General features: G+C 34.7%; 3 protein-coding genes across 4 annotated transcripts; 2 read left to right on the forward strand and 1 right to left on the reverse strand.

Moving 5' to 3' along the window:
* The first annotated feature begins 2,969 nt into the window (after positions 1-2,969).
* Positions 2,970-11,717, forward strand: LOC132293648 (uncharacterized). Its single transcript, XM_059791200.1, has 7 exons — positions 2,970-3,262; positions 3,370-3,468; positions 3,768-4,107; positions 5,343-5,477; positions 7,610-7,692; positions 11,112-11,217; positions 11,308-11,717. The coding sequence occupies exons 1-7, from the start codon at positions 3,069-3,071 to the stop codon at positions 11,383-11,385; spliced, it is 1,035 nt and encodes a 344-aa protein (XP_059647183.1). The 5' UTR covers positions 2,970-3,068; the 3' UTR covers positions 11,386-11,717.
* Positions 11,718-12,403: 686 nt separating this feature from the next.
* LOC132293649 (NAC domain-containing protein 54-like) lies at positions 12,404-15,171 on the reverse strand. 2 transcript variants are annotated; one of them, XM_059791202.1, is made up of 3 exons: positions 14,954-15,171; positions 14,273-14,553; positions 12,404-12,990 (listed from the first exon to the last, which is right to left on the reverse strand). In XM_059791202.1, the coding sequence occupies exons 1-3, from the start codon at positions 15,108-15,110 to the stop codon at positions 12,706-12,708; spliced, it is 723 nt and encodes a 240-aa protein (XP_059647185.1). In that variant the 5' UTR covers positions 15,111-15,171; the 3' UTR covers positions 12,404-12,705. The 2 variants fall into 2 exon arrangements, with proteins under 2 accessions (XP_059647185.1, XP_059647184.1); XM_059791201.1 differs by having other exon boundaries at positions 14,270-14,553.
* A 986-nt stretch (positions 15,172-16,157) lies between these two features.
* Positions 16,158-20,534, forward strand: LOC132293650 (organelle RRM domain-containing protein 6, chloroplastic). The gene is made up of 4 exons (XM_059791203.1): positions 16,158-16,461; positions 18,574-18,642; positions 18,759-18,865; positions 20,153-20,534. The coding sequence occupies exons 1-4, from the start codon at positions 16,227-16,229 to the stop codon at positions 20,240-20,242; spliced, it is 501 nt and encodes a 166-aa protein (XP_059647186.1). The 5' UTR covers positions 16,158-16,226; the 3' UTR covers positions 20,243-20,534.
* Positions 20,535-21,528: the final 994 nt, after the last annotated feature.

Below are 21,528 nucleotides of genomic sequence, written 5' to 3' on the forward strand. Positions count from 1 at the left end.
ATAAGCAAAATCTTATTTACTGTGTCAAATATTTAAATTATGTCGATATTTTCTAGAATTATCCATTTTAGTCTTCCAAAAATTGATATAAACAAAATTCTGTTATAAGAAATGAAGAAAAAACTTAAATCATAAATAATAATAATATGACATCATTAGATTTTTACATGAGTGTGTATTAATTTGTCTCTCATTTTTAGCTCATTCACTCAATTGGCGATAGCTACTTTATAGTCCATGATTGTGTCACTATTTGAGTTTTTATTTTTTATTTTAGCCCTATATTTGAATGTGTAATTATGAAGAAAAAAAATATCGATTAAGTAGGCTGATTTAATAATTTGAAACAAAAATTACGGACTACTCATGTTGCTCTCACATGATACATTTCATAAATGTTCACTTACAGCCAAAAGTCGATAAAATAGGCTGATTTAATAATATGAAACAAAAATAGGGACTACTCATATTGATCTCACGTGATGCATTTCATAAATGTTCATTGGTTGTCTCCTTTTTCATATCTTATTTATTTTTTTAACAGAGAATTTCCATAATTCAGAGACTGTCCAAGTGTAGGAAATTTTTAGTGTTAATTTCAATTAAATATTATTTTTTAATTTTTAATGTTCACTGTTTGGTGAGGTATTCCTCTCCTAACACTTTACTATATTTTAAATGGCACCTGTGGTTTTAAATTGTATTTAAAAAAAAAAAAAAAAAAAAACATCATAATGGAACTTATTAAATTGTGTCAACTGTGTAATGAAAAAAATTGGTATCTAAAGAGTTTAGTCCTGAATTATTACAAACTATTTAGTGTTTTTTAGTTCAGTTCTCTAAAATAAGTTGTCAATAATTCTAGGAAAGAGAACATTTCAGATGGATATGAAAAAAATAATGTGTAAAAGAAATATCAAACAAATAATTTTTCACAAATTCTCAGCATTTAGTTCCACTAGATCAAACAAGTTAAAGACTAACGTGATTCGAGTTACATCTATTTACAAATATTTTAGAATTAAATTGTTTCTAAGGATTAAGTAATATTTGGAACCAAATTGAATCATAAAAAAATCACTGGTTCACTTTGGTTCCACAGCTTGTCCGTTTTTGTAATTAAGTCTAACAATTAACTAACGTGCAATAATTCTGGCTGGTCAACAGTCTTTGTTTTGTTTGTTTGTTTATTAATTATTATTATTTAATCTGGCTGAAGTTTTTTCTTTTTTCTTTTTTCTTTTTCCCTTTCCATAAATGGGCAAACATAGCATTAATACAACAACAGAGTAAAAACAATTAGAGACACGCAACACAAAGCTGGCACCTAAAGAGTCCACAACAAGAACACAGTACTCCCAAACATGAAATAAAATCTCATCATTCTATATTATGCATGTAATATATAGATATATATATATATTCACTGCATATAATAATAATAAGATATAGGAGAACAGTAAATTAATAATAATAAGTTACTATTCTATATATTATATAACATGCCGTGCGTACGTGCCTAACTCGTTTTCCTCTCCAACCGCACTCGAAAGGGTGGAAGGGGTGTAATTTGTAGGGATTTCTCTGCCTTCAGCGGCTTAAGGCTGCACCCCCACCACTTTGGCTCTATGTTTGAGAAAGGCAGTGGTGTGATGAGAGTTTGGTTCCAGAGCGACTCTCTCTCTCTGTCACCGTTGCATGTCCCAGTCAAAATTGCGTCTGTTGGATAATTTTCTTGTGTAGGCTTAGCCTTCGGAGAGATGGCCACGATTGTGTAATTGAGCAAATCTCCAAAAGTCGTAGCAAATGTTCTTGATATATATATATATATAATTACAGTCGAGAGTCACCCCTATAAAACAATAAGATACATGGAGGATAGGAGGCTAATAATAAAAAATAAAAAAATTATATAATGATTCGGTTTTGTATGATAAGAATAAAATGTGTTGAACATATGGCTCAATTTGAAACTTGCATCACCCACGATGTCATCAAGATTCTTGGCCTCTAAGAATGTGTGTCCAACAAGTCTTTTGAGTCTTGGCCTCCATGGATGTGTGCCCAACAAGTCTTTTGAGTGGTCACCAAGTAGCCTCATTTTAGTGTCCTATTTTTGTTATAAATAGTCTTTGCCTTCCGTAGTTTAAAGCATCCGAGAGACATCAAAGAGTTAGATAATATTCGGATCAAGAGAGTATATTGGTTTTGTATGTGTGAAAAAATCATTTTGTGTGTACAATCTTCAAGAGAGAGTTGAAGTTTGTATTTTGGTGGGTTTTTCTCTTTATGTAAACCATATATTATTTGGGGTATTTCTTGAGTGTTGAGTGAGTCTTCTTTGTTGGTGAGTAAGTGGTGTAAAAAGAGAGATTATTGTGAGGAAGAACCAAAACGTTATTCAGTTTGTAATATTATTCTTTATAGTGATACGAATCATCATCGTCCGTGAACGTAACTCTATCTGTGAGGGTGAACTACGTATAAATTTTTGTTTCGTTTGTGTGTGCCTATTTACTTTTCTTGTCATTAATTTTTCTCTTGTTCTCATAAACTCCTATTCGATCATTTTTTTCATAACAAAATGCTTATCAAGAATTCAAAAATTTGGGAATATTCGTAGCTTAGCAATTTGGTTGCTCCTCATTGTCCTTAGAAGTCTGACTAATGTGTAAATAATTTATGCATGAATTTAGTTTTAACTTGAAACGGATCAGAATCAGATGCAGTTGACCAAACATGAGGAGGTGTTAATAAAATTAATCATATTAAATTTAGTTTGTGAGCCCAAATGATTATTTGTACATCCCTCCATCATTTGTGACTAAAAAGAAGTAAGAATAGCATTCTCACCTCTAACTTCTAAATCATGCCTAAAAATAATAATAATAATAAATAAAATAGTCTGTGGACCGAAATGATTATTTTTACATCCTCCTATCAAGTGTGATAGAGGTAAGAATTGTCAATTCTTACATAGGTTGGACCCTTTTGGGCTTGGCCCATGTAAACCCAACTCCAACCCATATTTGTATTTGGCCCATGTTTACACTATACAGGCACGAAAAATGACGATGACGATGACGGTGAAAACGTCGGCGGAGTTGTTCGGTCGTCTTCTAATGGAAACGAAGAGAGCGGCAGTACTCTACCACTATCCCTGCCCCGACGGCGCCTTCGCCGCTTTGGCCGCTCACCTTTACTTCTCTTCCACATCCACTTCGCCCTTATTTTTCCCCAATACCGTATATTCTCCTCTCAGGTCTCTATGTCTCTATATGTGCGTCTGTGTGTTATATATACGTATATCCGTGTGTGTCTGTGTGTTTGTTAATGTAATTATCTTCTTTGATCAATTGTAATTTTCAGGGCTGAAGATCTTCCTCTAAACGAAATTGATGATGTTTACCTCTTAGATTTTGTCGGACCCGCTGGTTTCGTTCAGAATCTCTCTTCAAAAGTTCACAGGTCTGGTTCAGTCTCTTCCCATCCCCTCTTTTGGTGTGTATTATTCCCATTGAAGCGTCAAGAAACATATATACATGTACATATACATGGGTGTATATGCACGCGCGTTTGCACACAATTTCACACACATTCGTTCTTTTACCCTGTAGCTTGATCACGATGGTACTAGATTAGACCATCACAAAATTGCACTTGATAGTTTGGGGTCCAATAGCATAAAGAAACATACAGTGTGTGTTTGTGTATGGGGACAATAAACACATATACATGATTGCATCTGTTGGTTCTTTACTCTGCAGCGTGGTGGTACTTGATCATCACAAAACTGCACTTGAGAATTTGGGGGACAATACTTCGGTAGCCGAGAATGTGATCAGGGTGATAGATATGGAGAGGAGTGGGGCTACAATTGCTTATGATTTTTTCAAGGAAAAGATCATGGCAATGGGGAATGTTAATGTTGGTGATCCATGTGAGTTGGCAGTTCGTGAATTTGAACGTGCTAGGCGGCTCTTTGATTACATTGAAGACGGAGACCTGTGGAGGTGGCGGCTTCATAATAGCAAAGCTTTCAGTGGCGGTTTTAAGGACTTGAACATCGAGTACAACGTCAGATTGAATCCCTCCTTGTTTCAGCAGGTAATCATTTGGATGTTTATTGCTCTTTTTGTTGGTGAAGACATTCTTTTAAAAGACTACAACAGACGCAGGCTATTGAAATCTCATTTGCCTTCGATTTTTTTTTCGTATAAATAATTGTTATGCGAAGTCTGATGTTTCATCGAAGTTATTAAGCTAAACGGAACTATGAAGATAGACTAGACACGTTTATCATTATTGAAGAAAGTTTTTAGACTGCAAAGAATTTATGTCCTCTGCTGGACACGACACTTGGAGGCACAAATTTGAATGCACATTCCATGATTCTGCTCTTTTAAATATCTACATTAGGATTCATCAAAGTTTTTTGACGCATATCTCACAATAATTATAGTTTTTTGTCTTGCTTAATGTTGGCAGACACACATAGTTAATTGACTGGTGTGAAATGACAGACTCTTATGTTCGTCGAGAATTGAAATATATAGAAACAAAAGGCAATAGATTTGAATCTGAGAAATTGTATTGAGCATTGCTGACAAGAATCATTACTTACCCCAAACCTTTGTAAGACCCAGATTAATTTTGTGAATGGACATTTGGGTACCATATTTTCAAAGATCCAGGTGCCAACAAGGGACTTAAAAAGAGTTTGGTCAGAGGACTGGTGGTGGTTGCTTTTGTTTGTAGTTTGGGACGCCCCTGGGGCAGGGCGGGGATGCTGCAGCTGTATTAGTAAGAGAGTTAGATCAGCCCTCAGTTCGAGCAATATATGACTACAACACTTTATCACCATGCTACGACACCTTTGGTTTCGTTTCCTTTTCCCATTTTAGTTCTATAAAGTGAAATTCATACCCATAAAATATTCATTATTAAAGTGGACTGCACCACATACATATCTCCTGCCTTCCTTCTGATAAGTACCCCAAACAGAAACTGCATCCCGATTGGGACATGAACCCCAAACCTCTCTTTCTGGGAGGCAGGAGATTTGATTATGTCATTCATGTTAAGTAGTTAACAAATTGGTGAGTTTAATCCCGCCCTGGTGTCATAAATTGAGGTTTATTATTACACATCTTTATTTTTAATAATATTTAAATATTTGTTTGTGTCACAGATATATCAAAGAGATGCAATAAAGGATATAATTATATTGATGCTGCACTAAAATGACTATAATCATGGCACATAACTACAAATTTTTTTCCTTGCTTTTATGCTAGTTTCTAATGCTTTGTTACTTCGGATAATGCCATAAAATTTTGCAGTTGCTTTCTTTAGATCTCGAGTCTATCATCAATCAGGGCATGGCGAGCATATCACGCAAGCAGAAACTAATAAATGAGGTCCTTGAGCAGTCATATGTCATTGCATTGGGTGGCGGAGCATTTGGACGTTGCCTGGTAAATTTGCAAGTTACCATTTTTTGTATAGTGCTTTCATAATATAAACATTACAGTTTTGGTTGAGTGGTGTCCACATTGCTACATGGGTAAGTTATCCATGTACTATTTAGAAACAATTTAGTATAAAGTCTACCTATTCTTGTGAATTTACTAAAAATACTTCATGTTAGCTTATGAAACTCTGTTTCTGTCATCAATTATTGGTCTTGTAAGCCTTTTAAATTTTAAGTAGTGATGTGTGATTCAAGCACAAGCTAGATTTATGGTAGTTTGTTGCTTTTATATAAGAGAGGAAGTGAAATACAACAAAGGACTTTGAGAAAATGAATATTTTTATAAACATTTCATAAAATTATACTTCTGACTTCTGTATTGGCGGGAACTTCCACGTCAGAGCTGCAACTCTATACTTCTTACTCAAACCTTGTAAGATTGTTGGCATTCTCATGGAAGAATCCGAGTTTATAATGGCAATACCACAAACATGAGAAAAATGATGAATTATCAATAAATCGAATGATTTCACTCAAAGTAGTTTGAACACATTAGATGGAAAAAGGGGGTTTCAATTGTAAAACAAGGGTCTATGAAAATAAATAATCATTGCCTTCTTGCTCGACATATCCAATTTAAAAGAAAGAACAATATTATTATTACCATTGGTAGTAGCAGCAGTAGTTGATAGCTGTTTAAATTAATATTTTTCACAAAATTTTGACATTCTAATTCTATAACAATTTTGAATTTAGATTCATCCTTTACAAAAGATTTTGTAAGTTCTAATGTTCTCTGTTCTTACCGCTTAACTCACCTTGGATGTAGTTACCATTTTGGATTTTCAAGTATATTCTCATCTTTAATACTGACTCCACAAATTGAATCTCTCTCTCTCTCTCTCTCTCTCTCACTCTCTTTCATGTCCAAGTGATCCTGATTTTGAACAACTATGGTTTTTCAAAAGTCTTGAAAGAAGCAGATGGACAACTGTCCCTTGCTTGTATGTATGCTGAGAAATGATGATCCAATGCAGCTTTGAGCAAGAAAACAACATTTGTGTTCTACCATATATTTGTAAGACAACAAAAGCTGTAAAGGATAATTAAATATGAAATTGGAATTGTACACTGGTTGGTATCAGGACGATGTCTGTATTTTTTCTTCATTGTAGGTTTTCATGTGACTCTTGGTATCTCTTTATATTGTTATTTTTATTGCGCTGCTTTATTTTACTTAAATTCCTTGATTGTTGATTATGCGTGGTGAATGATTACGTGAATTGTTTATTAGCAACCTTTAAAGTTTAAAACACATTCAAAAAGAAGAAGAGTTCAATCCGCTCTAGGTTTCTAATCACATATGTGAGTCCACTGGGCTCTTACATGCGCACGACTCTCAATAGAGATGTGGTAGATGGTATTAGAACCCTACAGTTCTGAACTCATTCTATTTTCACTTCTTCCTTTTTTATTTTTCCTCTGCCACCTCCTCTTCTTGAAATCATTTCATAGACCCAGCAATGTTGATATATTTAACAAAGATACTTTAGGCAATTAAAGTAGGTTCCTATTGTGTGTGTGTGTGTGTGTGTGTGTAAAACCTAGGCAACTATTTGTTTTGTGGGATCGAGAAATTAAAAACCTAGAGACTTGACATTCCATTTGGGTTTTGAGAAATTGAGTTTGGAAGTTGATGATTGCCTTCAGGGAATGAATAATAAATGTTAAAACATGCCCCAGGAAAACAGTTTGTTGATTGCGTAGCTTAATATCTATGTCCGGGCTTTCGTAAATATAGATTTTCCTCGTTTTCACTTTATCCTCAAGTTGATTATCTATTTCTTTCACTTAATTGAAATATTTATGGTAATCCACCTTGCAAAATATACTTCTATTTGTTCATCATCAAATTCATCATCAGCCCCTTTCAGAGTGTCGGTGACCAAGAAGTGGTATGAAGGTTGGGAAATGTTTTGGTTTCTTCCCAAAGCTAGTATAAAATGTAAAGCTATTTTCCTCTTACACCATCCTTTGAGTATTATACGCGTTTTGAATTTGTTGACTTCCTAATTTCTTGTTGCTTATAATAAATTAGAAAACAATGATTTTTTAATTCCAATCTCCTACCTATAGGCTGTTTATGCAGATTCTGTCTCTGAGCTGAGGAGTGAGCTTGGACACCAGTTAGCTAATAAAAGCCACAGCATGAAGTTGAGGTTTGTTGAATTCATGCTTTGTCTCTCATTTGAACCAGCTTGTCTAAGTTGCTGCCATGCTATGCTACTTTATTATATTGCACTGGAATTCTAAACAATAATAATTTGGGAAAAAAAAAATTAGACTATCATGTAAAGTGTAAACTGAGGGTTGATATAGCAAGGTTGTGGCATAAACATCTGTCGTTGGTCACTTAACTGAATTAGATGATGCAGCATTTTTGCTTTTAATATGACAATATTTCAACTTTGGCTAAAGCTTGGGGAGATCTTGATTTGCATAGTCGGGTTCATTTCTTAACAGCTTAAAATTTTGGGAAAGTGGATGTCTAACATGGTATTAGAATCATCTGATTCTGATCCTTTTGAGTTGGTACATGTTGATATAGGGATCCATCTGGGTATAAATATAGGTTCTCTTATTATGTGTCGGTTGTAGATGATTATTCAATGATAAACTGATTGTTTTTAATTAGAGGTCATTCTTAAAAGTCTTCAGTTCTATAAAGAAGTTGAGACCCAATTTGGCTGTTCTATTAGTAATATAAGATCTTATAATGTATTTGAGCATGTTAGAGGTACTCTAGAATTCAAGCGCTATAGATGCACGTTTCTAAGTAATTCTGGACTGATGATTTTCTGAGTGCATGTAATCTTATTAATTGGATGCCCTCGTCTCTTCTTAACAGTCGAATTCCTTATTCTACAATGTCCCTGCAACTTCCATTCTTTGAGCCACCTTGCAGTTTTTGTTTGTTTATGTTTTGTCCAGTTTGTTACTCCTTGTCTTGTCAAGTTGTCTCCTCTTCGAGTTTCTTACTCCTTGTGGTTACAAATGCTAATGTTACCTTCTCTGAAGGTACACCCCTTTTTTTCATGACAGAGGGTTCTGCTTTAGATAATGATATGGTTGTATAATCTTTAGCTAAACATCTAGCAGTTGCTCCATCACCTATTGTCTAGGTCAACAGCCGACAAAGTCCAGCCTACTTGTGCGCTTTTGCCCCAGTATTCAATTCCAGCCAAGGGACCTGTGGTTCATTTGACTTCTACTTATAAATGTCAAGAACTCTGGTAGAGATGATACTTTCACACTACCGGTTTTAGACTCAACTCAGCAGGATGAATCTGAGCATTTCTCAGTATATGTCAATCATTTATTGAATGTCAACTTTAGGATCTACTAACAAAATGACAATTTTGAAAGCACATAAAGAATCTATAACATGAGTGCCAGCACAATTAGTGTATAAATATCATATCTTGATTTTTTTTCCTTGTATGATTCCTTGAAACATCATTTATCTGGTTTGCCTTGTATCTGTGTATGACTCAGACAGTTTTGGAATTTATTACATTCTTGTTTGATTTGTTTTACTTATGAGGATTGGATTTATATTGCATTGCAAGATAACTGTTCACATTTTTATTAAATTGGTTTTGAATTTTTAGTGAAAAACAAAGCCAGTTTGAAATGTGTGCACACAAACACACCATATATAATATTGGTTAATTGGAGGACAACTGCATTTCAGGTTTCCTTCACTGTTGATTCTCTGTTTATTTTTTATGGGTTGAGAACTGGGTGCCAATTGGGTATTTAAGTTGGAAATTTACAAATGCTGACTTGACTAATCTCAGCACCTAATCGATAGATAGGTGTTTGGTTACCATAATGATTAGAGGAATTGTGGCAAGTAACTCGCTAATTGCTGAGCCTCTATATGTTACATGGATTCGGGTACGTGTGTTGGGTGGGGGTAAAAGTACCCACACATCGGACGTGTCAAATCCCAAGCAAAAAGATACATGGACACTGATAAATATTCATATTATTTAATATTTTTATTTTATTTTCTTAGTAAGCTAATGTCAAAATAACATAGTGTAGGTACCTGGTTTTTAGGTGGGTTCCAAATCATAACAAAGTAACAAATGGTGAGGTAATTCTTGCAACATGATGGAATCCGAGGTAGATTGAGAGAGGTGGAAGCTCAAGCAAACGAGAGAGAGAGAGAGGGGATGGCAGTGTACAAAAACCATCGACTCCCTTGATCCATCTTAAGGGTTGTGAAGACCACCCATCTGAGAAATAGACTTGGAGCTCTCAATGTCTTGGAGGAATTTTCCTTTCTCTTGTGTCTACCCACTTCTTGGCCTTAGGTATGTCCTTTTAGAGGCCAAGTGAGAATGGGTGATGTCATCAATGACATCATGTATGGGTCCATTAATAAAATAATTAAAAGAGATTAATTTCTCAAATAATTATAAAGTAATGTTAAATAAGATGGGGTTAAATGTTCGGGAGTCAAAATAGTATTTCTCTCTCTACAAGTCAGGCCGAGTGTCGACTCGACGAACCCTGGACTTCAGCCACCAAACCAAAACCTTCTTAGATCCCAGGTAATCCTGAGTCCTGCTCCCAACTCAGGTCTTCGTTCTTCTGCTCGAAGTATGTTGATGCCGTGGTAACTCTGACCGTTGACCAGGTTATGTGGGCCATCGCTACTAATGTAGTGTAGCTCGTGACCGCTTGACCGAGCTGTGAGGGCCATTGTTGATGATGTGACATTTGCCACGTGGACTCGAAATGTAGGTACCCACACATTGTATTCAATATAGGCATTTTACTCATTTTGAAGCAATAATATGATAAAATTGAATTATTTGACATATTTTTTTAGGGAAATGTCCAACCAAAACCGTCGGACATATAAACCCATACCCATGTCCCTGAACAATGTGTGTTGGACACGGAACAGGTTCTATCTAACAACCAAAGAGGTTTGATATAATTCAACGGAAACTCCAATACCCAGTTTCGGTTGCTCCATTTTTCAACTTTGGGCATTATATGGACGTATCTAAGTAGTCCTGTTTGGGCAGATTGCCACAGGCTTGTGAGAAAAAAAATAAGACTGTGACACATACTGATGAGTAGGTTCCAACGATTTTACCCCCAATTGGAAACTCATTTGTATCATACCCAACTTTATTTTATCCACTATCATATATTGTATGGTTTGTTCAAGTACTTTGGTTAACTGGTAGGATGAAGAGATGCATTGATATGGGCATCAAATATGACAGTAACCATCCACTTTCCAGAAAGGGGTTCTCTGTCCACTGTTCGTATGTTGTTTGGGTTAGCGGACATTATCTTTGTTCATTGTGTATGTTTTGTCTAAAATTTACTGCTTGTTGAAATTTTATTGAGGCTTTAAAGCTGCAGTTCACCGTTTATTTCCGTTTTACTCGTCTTTTCCACTGATTTGCTCCCCTTCTTAGAAAAATCATCTTGAATTCTTAGAAAATGCACATGGACCTTCATCAGATACATTGCACAAACCCATGCTGGACCTTCATTTGTCTTATTCTTAGTTTCTATTATTTTTTATTGTTTCTTTTGATTCTTTTAGGGGCATTGGAGCCGTTGTATATAGAGTTCCTGAGCTTCAAAATGATCAATTGTTGAAAATAAGCCTCAGAAGTGTGAAAAGCGAAGACACAACACCCATCTCACAGGTTATTCTTGCTTCCCTGTTTTGCTCATGATTTTGTTTCCCAATAAGTAAATTTAAAACGAAGTTGAATTGCACTGTGAATTACTTTCAGGAATTTGGAGGCGGCGGGCATCGGAATGCCAGTTCATTCATGTTAAGCTCCGCAGAGTTTGAGCGGTGGAAGGTTTAAGATAATGCTTTTAACCTAAGCAAAAATTTTGCCGTTCCTTTAACCGTACACTATTAAGTATTTAACCCAAGTGATCAAGACAAAGTGGCCAAATCTGAAAGAGATGGACCAGTGTGTCTGCTGGATTCTGTGACATAGTCATCTCTCACTTTATCGTGTAACATGTTGAACATCAGCTCGTGTTTCTCTCCCAAATCACTGAGGGCACAATGCTTGTAACATTATTTGGTGATTTTTATTGCTATTACTATATATTATATTTTACTTTTTTATATGGACTATAAGCGCAGCTGCGCAAGGATGTTTATTTATTACTAATTGTATGTTGTGTCCATGCAGTGTATATATTTTTTCGATAAGTCTGTCCATGCAGTGTATTAGAATTGGATAGTCTGGAACCGGCCCTATGGTTCATATGCGTAGGATTAGCAGTGACAGTTGTTGAAAAAAAGATATAATTACAGATCTTCTGTTGTAAATTTTGGTGCTGCGGTAATTTTTAACACCATTACATCTATTTTTAATATACATCTACTTTTCTTTTCTTTTTTTCTTTTTTTTTTCCAGCTTGTAACATGTTGAAATGAAAAAGCAGCTATAATGACGTAATGTGTTGAAAAGTATATAATACTACTACAGAAAGGGGATTACAGACTGTATAGCAGAGGATTCAGACTCGTAATGGCCTATTACTTCATTTGCGTCTACTATTTGGGTACACTCCGTTTCCCCTCGGATATTATTTGGGTACACTCCTTTTCCCCTCGGATTAGGTATTAGTTAACATAGGGTTAAGTTCATGATAGATGATGTGTTTGAATGTACATAAATTGAATTTTTCCCGATTTCAATTTTACGGCATCAATTTAATGCTTCCAATATATTTACAGTTTTGTTTAATAAAAAACTTTCAACAACAATGTTTCTCGAGACAACTTCGACATTTACTCAAATAACATCGTACCTTCATTCAAGCATAATTCAACACCAATATAAAAATGAATTCACACCAGAGAAGTAACCCCAACCTCCACCCAAAAAAAGAAAACAATATTTATGCCCCGGCCTTATTCCACAATTAGAATCCACAGTAACCTCAAAATATAAAGAGGTATAAACCTAAATACTTTAGCCGCATATTGACTGGCTTTTACAGAAGCCATAGCCATAATAATGGGGATAATTAAGCAAACTAAGTACAATTAGAGATGCATGATCTATATATGGTATAGAAAGCAAAAAATTTGTAATTCTTTGAAACATTTTGTCTTATTTGTATGAAAAATTTCTGTTAATGACCATCCATCCTCTAATTTCTGTTTAATTTGTGAACGTCCCTTGCGAGACCTCTTCGTTACCCATGGAAACGTTGGAAGAACACCATGCCTCCTCTGTGATGAACTGCATCCATGAATCATCTTTATCTTCTTCGTCGATGCACGAGGACGATGCCAAAGGAACATCCGGCGACATGGTCTCGTAATCGGTACTCATCATGATGCTATGAGGATTATTATTGATTAACGCCGAGCTACATTGCCCTTGTTCTTCTATTTCAGTGCAGACTCCATTTTTCTTGAACACACGACACAATGCATACAAATCCTGTACGTGAAAAACATTACAGTTACTCTTCACGTAAATAAAGAAGGGTATTATAGAGATTTTATGTTCGAAACATGTATTATGGCAATGGCACTGTTGTGTGACGGCTAAAATTAAATTTACAGATCATTCATGTAAAATATAGTATCCCATTCATTGTCTCATTATGGTGTTTGGAATAAAGTGAAAAGTGACCGACAGATTCTTACACTGTGAAAGTGAGATGAGAGCTGCTTTTGGGCTTAGCCTATATTATTTTAATTAATGTATATAAGGGATTTAATTAGTGGTAGAGTCTACAAGTTTAGATCAGAATATTAAAATAAAATAAAGAAGATTTGGTTAAAATATCCAGTAATACTAAAGAAAGTGAGGATAGGGTGGCGAAGATATTTATTCAATTTCAATCATAGGGGGTGATATAAAGTGGTTTTGTCTCATTAGGGAATTAAAAGACAAAGTGAAGCCAAAGCTTTGTCATCATGTAAGAGATCTATACCAATCAATACAAGCAACGAATATGTCAGGACTTTTTTTTATATATATAATTTATTAATTAGTAACACACAAATATGCCCTAAAGAAAGATAAAAAGACCTCTAAGAGGAATAACAAAGGCCAAACTTTCCATGCAAGTAAGTCATGCAATACTACTTCCCACGTTCCCTTCCTCTCCTCACCATCAACCCCATTTTCATGTTCACTAGTCCATAAATCAAATTGTTTTGAGTTTTAAAAAAAAAATGTTTTGAGTAACCAAAAATTAATATATATATATATATATGTATATAATTTTACATTCAGGATTCTGACTATATCATGAGGAAAATGTCATTTATATCGATATTGACAAGATAATTTTATCAAGAAATACTCCAAGCATTCTATTACTTATGTATCAATGTTCCAATAAAATTTTTTGTATGCAAAAAAAATATATATATATATGTAAAGTAATAAAAAAACAGTTGAAATGATACAAATGATGATGATGACTGTGATAATAATGAATTGTATGAAATTGTGAATTAAGCATGCCACCACCCACACACTCTAATGTGGGACAAAGGAAGGATTGGTTCCATACCCGAAAGGACTAGTTTTTTGTGAGACAAAACTCATTTATGCATTCATAACAATCTATACAAATTGTAGCAGTTATATATACATGCAAACATATATATATATATGTATATATATATATATATGTATATTTACCAATGTGGTATCTTATTTATGTAGTGTTAAATATGTTTGTGGTCATGTTCATTATACGAACTACCTGAATTCCAGCAGTGTCATGATCGCATTCATTGTCATGGAGACGATATTCATGCATTACCCAATCCGTCCTAATACCCTGAGGAGCTCTTCCTCTGTAATAAACCAGTGTCTTCTTCATACCAATGGGTCGATTCTGGGACGTTACCTTCCGATCCTTCCCGGTCGATTTCCAGTACCCAGCTCGAGTTGCTCTATTCGTTCTGAACCCATTCGGATACTTTCGATCCCGTGGTCCAAAGAAGTACCACTCTGGATCTCTACTAGGCAAAAACGATTTCTCTGCAGCAACCAAAATTAATTAAGTTGACAATATTATAATTTGTTCTTAATTTGACCAAACGTAAATATAATTGCTAAATTCAGGAATTTATTTGCAAGTTTGTAACAGCACAAAAAAAGAGTAACCAAGGAAAAAAAAAAAAAAAAAACTCACAGCCTAAGAGATATATAGATTAATTCCCTATAGACGAGTAACATTTGATCCTACGGTACTATTCCTGCATGCTAGGTAGAAAAAATTAAAGACCATGCGTAAAGACATGATACAGAGAGAGAAAGAGGGTGTTTGGTGGACGAGAAATTCATGTTAAATTGAGTCTTAAACGAGAATGAATGTAATGATAGTGTGTGTGTGTGTGTATATATGGAGAATGAAAATATAAGGTAGAAATGAATTAACCTGCTAACTCCCAAGGCTCACATTTGTAGAGATCAACCTCGGGAATGATGTCGAGTTCAATCTCTTGTCCATGAATTTTTCTCTTGAGATAGTAATTCACAAGCTCTTCCTCGGTGGGATGAAACCTAAAACCTGGAGGCAATCCCAGTGGCGCCATTTCGATCTTTATTTGGATCTCGATCTCCTGAATTGCGAGACCCTTTCCCTTTCTTTACCAGTTCATGACTCAATACGTACTGCAATATTTATATAGATATACACGGTTAGCACACACACATAAATGAATAAAAGGATTCGAAGTCCCTTGTCTTTAAGTCATTTTTGACTTTCTCTTTTACAGATTCTAGACAAACGTTCCATGCAAGCCCTCACCCTTAATTCTCACTCCATCTTACAGTACTACCCTGTGTTCTGACTCCTGAGTTCTTTATGGATACCACCCACTAACCCTTTCTTAAGTTTACTTCTACAAGTAATTGTTTTAATTATATAGTTATATATATATACACACACATACTCATGCATGATATAACATTTAATTGGAGTTTGAAATGTTAAACCCTTGGATCATGTCCTCGTGAAGCAGGGTCCACTTTATTTGTAAGGATCATATCTTGTGTACGTGGAGTGATCTTTACCTTCTATTTGTACGCGCACATAAATGATACGGCTTATCAAAAGGTTGGTGGTATGTCCTTTTAATAAATAAACAAAAAAAATTAGAGAAAGAAAAGAGAAATGTTTAAAATTGTTCCATTTATATTAGGCCTACTTGATTCAAATATTTGAAAGAGTAATGATAAAAAAATTTACAATCGTACAAATTTGAATAATTTTATGTGAGCTCAACTGATATTATTATCACTTCAGAAATATTAATGACAATAATCCCTACTCACATAAACCAGTCCATCAAACTTTGGAATTCCAAATCATTTTTGAAATATAACTTTAGAAACACTTAGCAAAGTTAATTGGATGGAATGCCGCCTCCAGTATCCATCCATTATTGGTGGGTTGCAAATGGCCACCATAAATAAAATTCTAAAATTATTTGTAACAATCCAAAAAAGGCCCATTGCAAGACCTGAAACCCTCTGGGCCCATTTGGCCTCTGACTTGAGCCTGAGCAAACTCCTATCCTGGGCCGTCTGGCCTCCAGTGGTCTTATCACATGGGCTTTTTCAACTCCTTTTGAAACGAGGTGAAAGTTGAAACAGTTATCGTTGTTATCTAATCCTCCTCTTCTTCTCTCTGCTTGATTTGGAGATCGATGGCAATGGCAGCAAGAGTTGTCACTGTTTCTCATGCCTGGACATCATCAACTCAGAGAAAAAGACAATATTGTCCTCTGCATATTCATAGTCCCAGAACCTCCTTATCTTTAGGTTTCAATCGATCCCAATCTCGACTCCGATACAATGGTTTCGCTGTTGTAGCGTGTGTTACTTCTCCTTCTTCATCGCCAAAGACTACTTTCAATCCCTCTGCCAAGCTCTATGTCAGCGGTGAGCTCTCTCTCTCACTCTCTCTATATATTCATCATTTGTTTTTCCATTACTTATTTTCTCCCGAAATGGCGATGATATCAATTCGGTGAATTTGTTGAATTGTCATTGCTGGTTAGTGTAATTGATTCTTTGCACACATACACACATGTTATTTCTGCTTATTGGTGGTCATTTTTTCAGAATTTGACTGAAAGATTACAGTGACGAACATTTTAGAACTTAAGCCTATTGTTTTATTGTCAATAGTGTGATAGAGATACAAATTAGAAGGGAGATTTGGAACAAATGAGTTCTTCAGATTTTCGCAGATTTGTGCTCTGGGTTTTATAATTTGCTCGAGTGTGGTACACCGGGCTATTGGAAAAATCCCTTATGGTAGATAAGCAAAATGAGAGAGCACCCAGAGAAATAAATGAGTGATAAGTTTCCTCTCTCACTCCATTCTCTCTCCTTTGGAGCCATGGGCAGCCAACTCCACCATAATGAATTCTATCATACGCACCCCTCTACTATATCAACATGTTTGCTGATTCGGATTGGTTTTCTTCACTCTCAATTACAATGTAGTGAAATCCCATTTTGTAGCTAGTTTATTATTATTATTATTTTTATTCTCTAATTCGATTGGCTGAAATGCACAGGCAAGTAAATGCGAGAACCGAATATAAGAGTAGTCACTTTGTGCAGACTGTTAGCTCTTTATATCCATTCTATTCCTCCTAGCACCTGTGTTGGCAGAAGCAATGCTGATGATGACATATTCTGTATTTCTAGCTCTGTCCCTGTCTCTAATTTTATTGCGACAATGGTTCTATTTTTTCTTCAGTAGAAAAACACTAGATTCTGCTAAAAATAATTTAGTTCCTTATTATCGTTGTTAAAACCACTTCTTCATTGTTTCACCAATTACTTATATTAACAGTTTTAGTCACTCATCACTCATGGATGGTAACTGCATACCCTCTTGGATAGTTCCCACTTATCAATCTTCAGGATTTCGTTTCCCCACTCCTACTTTTCTTAAATTTACATCATCCAATTTATCTTACATATCTTTGATTTTAAACCATTTCTTCATAACTTTAACTAAGTTTCTAATATCTAACTTGTTTGGTTGGTCTAATGGAACTATATCATTACTAAACATTAACATGTGGCTTTTTCTGAAATACGCCAGTTTATTCATCCGGGATGGTGATTGGTGAAGCGTGATTACATAGCTGGCTCAAATTATTTGAATAATGTTTTGTCAAGTTGAGCTTGTCTTTCGAAAGTGTAACAAAAAATTAAGGTTTCTACTTTGCTTCCTCATGCTATTTAAAATTCTATTGCTTCATAGCAAATATTTCATTGGTTTAGCTTGAAATATGTCCAAAACTTGCAATGTATTTAGAATTTGGAATGTATCCAATGACATGTTCGCTTTGTTGAATAATAGCGTAATGCATAATATATATGTATATATTTAATGTATGCTCAATTAAAATTAATATTAACTGGACAATGTGGTGAAAAAAGGGTTTTTCATCTATGAAATCCTTCTTTAGTACAATTTGAGCTTTGTCTTCTTCTTCCATCATCAACTTGTAAAGTTTTGGAGTGCCAGATTAGGTTTTGTGTATCGGACATATATTTCATAACCATACTCACGTTGTGCCTTGTCGATACGGCCTACGGGTAAGTTGAGGGAAATAGGAGAGTCCTTGTAACAAAGTCATGTAATATTGTTATCGTTAGGGATTTGTTGTTTCCATATTCTATATAGAAATTGGAAACTCTTCTTTGCTGGAATTTTTTTTGAAAGTTTTCATTCTTTTAACCTTGTTTTTCCTTTTACAAATTCTTTCTACTTTTTTAACTTCCTACTATGAGTTTGATTAGGAGTGTTTTCTTGGGCTGACATACCTTTGGCATTTTCTAAAAATTTTCTGTTTTTGCAGGATTGGATTTCAATTTGGTTACTCTTGTTTTCTTGGTCTTTACTTGCTTGAAAGTTTTCTATAGTTTTTAAATAGAATCCATTGTACAAAACAAGATTCTTTCTTTAAACAAGACAGGATTTCATTTGTCTCCTGTTAGATGCATCAATGTTCTTGTTATTGCCCGCAGGTCTCTCATTCCGTACTACTGAAGAGAGCTTGAGAAATGCTTTTCAAAACTTTGGCCAACTCATTGAAGGTTGAACAGTAAATGTTGACTTCTCAGCTAACTTGTTTCCTTGAAGTCCTTCAATATACTTGGTGTTTGGTCTATTAATTTTCAGTTTCTGAAAGAGGTATCTATTTTTTTTATAGTGAATCTGGTGATGGATAGAATAGCGAATAGACCAAGGGGCTTTGCTTTCCTGCGTTATGCGTCCGAAGAGGAATCTAAGAAAGCCATTGAGGGAATGCATGGGAAGGTATGTTAAAGGTAGTAGTATTGTAGAGATGAATACACTTTTGCATAGTTATTATTAGATAGTACTACATTTGCTAAAGCTTATAATTACTTGATTTGCAGATTTGTATATATGCAATTAGTGTGGATAAGAATTTTTTTTTTCTCATTGTTTAGATTTGGTTCTTTCCGTGTGTGTATATATCATTATTCTTTTGTGAAACAAGAGGTGGCCTAATCTAAAATATCTATAATATGGAGAACATGGAGGAAATACAAAATATTAGGGAAGAAAATTGTTATACATATCACCTTATAATTACTTAAAGGAACCTGTACCTTCAAAGGAGAGAGAGAAATGGATTTATGCGTTTGTAACTGAAAACTATTAATTGTGCTCAACTCGATTAACCCTCATTTGAGACTGAAGGCCAGGGGTGATACAGCTTTTCTTAAACTGATCTCTATATATATTTATACTTCTTATAAACAGACTCGACAGTTGTCCCCTGGTTGAGACTTGTCAAAAAAAAAAAAAAAAGTAGTCCCCTGATTGAGAAATTTTAATTTCAATTTTCAGAAGTGATGCATTCTCCTATGCCAGTGCTTTTGTTAGCTCAAATTACTTCCTTAAAAATATTGACTAATTTATCCAGCCATTTCTGTTGGATATTCAATCCCCAAACAGACTAATTTACTTGTCTTGACGATGATAAGCTTTGTGCATATATTTCACCAGACATTTTTCCTGTAAATATATTATTGAACACCGAGTTATCAGAAGAACATAATAACTGCAGGATACTAAATACTACAATGGGCTACCGGGCTCTTTGAAAATCAGATTAATATATTATTGAACACTGAGTTATCAGAAGAACATAAGAACACATGAATGCACGGGCACCAAAAAGAACCAATGTAACTATTTATCATTCTTTACTTGTTTTGGAGTCTCCTTAACATACAATTTTCCTATTTATCTTCTTTCAACTGACCCAGAGAGTGGCAGCAGAGATTACTTTTATATATGTGAACTTCTGAATATATTTTCAGAGAGGCACCTTAAAATTGCTTAGCCCCAATGTTTTTTTTTTTTTTTTTATTATATATCTGAAGAAGATGGTGCATGGTTGTCTCTGACTCTAAATTCTCCTTTTAAATAAGAGAAAATGATTTTTCAAGTAATTATTTAATTTTTTCAAATTCATCAATCTGTTCTGTAAACCCTCTCTGGGTTCTTTTAATTTATAGATGTGAAATCAGTCATCACCCTTCAATAAAATGAGCCTCAACCACTTTCTTGCAGTTTCTGGATGGCAGGGTAATATTTGTTGAGGTTGCAAAGCCCAGATCTGAGCTCCGCCAAGGCTATAAGCAAAACACAAGACAGTATTGATGAGCTAGATACACCATTGTCTAGCATTTAGATTGAATGCGATGGAGTGCAAAGATAAAGCCTTGCTCCCAAGGATCACGTTGTTAGACATGTAAACTAATTTTTGTAAATCTCTCTCTAAAATGAGTACTGTTATTATGTATTGCTTATCAAAATGAACTGCTAATTAGGATCCTCTCGTGCAACAGTTTAATATTGTTGAGATATATATACTGCACGGTTCTGTATCACTATATTATGACTATCTTTTAATGAGAGGTTATGGATGGAGAGGTGTACCAGGCTTTATCAACATGGTTAATCAAATTACCCTGTGGCAATGATCAAATCTGTTAGTTTGTGTGTGAGAAAGAGATTGTAGGGCATGGAAATGATCTGTGTCACACATCTTTTTCTGCTTTTTAGAAAATAAAGAATACACCAAACAGTGGTTTCTCTCCAAAAAAAAGAATTATAGACATTGTTAAACTAAAGTTGTGGTTGATGAAGGGATTCCCGGTATCCCAAGGACTGTGGCTGCATCATGAGTGGGCTCTTCTTCAAATGTGCTGATGGCCGGGGTAATGTAATTTTGGGGCTTACAGTTTCTCTCCCATTTGTCTTCCTCTTGTTGATTGATGCCTGTTTTGCTGTCCAGTGCTGCTTTCTCTATGGTTGTGTTTTGCTTATTCCTTTTTGGCTCTTTAAGCTTCTTTGGCCTTTAGAGCTTTGTACAGACTAGGGCTACCCTTGTAACTTGTATATGCGCGCGTACACACATCAACACATGATGGATTGGAACTTGAGTTACTCGGGATGCTCAAGCACCAAGTGTTGTCCAAGTTTATATTGATCTTCGTAGATGATGACCTAGTTACAAGCCATCACATTGTAATGTCTGAATTTAACAAATGAATACTTGACAAATATGAGAAAAAGAAAAGAAAAATAAGAGAACTTGAAAGAAAATGGAAAAAACAAAGAGTAAAAAATTAAAGTTTTGATTGGAAAGGGAAAATTTAATTTGGTTGTAAGGAAATTAAATGAATTTAAAGAGAAAGAGAGAAGAAATAAAAAGTTTAAGGAGATAAATTTAGAAAGTAAAAACTTTAGGGGGCATTATAAATTTTTTTTTTTTTCAATCATATTTACATGAAAAAATAAAATACTTGAGTGATTCATATCATAGAGGATTCCAACTCTTGAGATAGACCAATTTTAAAGAATGATTTTTAAACTTCTTAATTATTCAATTAAAAAAAAAATTATTCATTTAAATTATAAAGTTGATATGCACGTCTGGACAA

This window comes from Cornus florida, unplaced genomic scaffold (genome assembly GCF_030987335.1).
Source record: "Cornus florida cultivar Cherokee Brave unplaced genomic scaffold, ASM3098733v1 CherokeeBrave_3.0.0_Hap2_Chr02, whole genome shotgun sequence".
In the NCBI taxonomy this organism is placed as follows: domain Eukaryota; kingdom Viridiplantae; phylum Streptophyta; class Magnoliopsida; order Cornales; family Cornaceae; genus Cornus; species Cornus florida.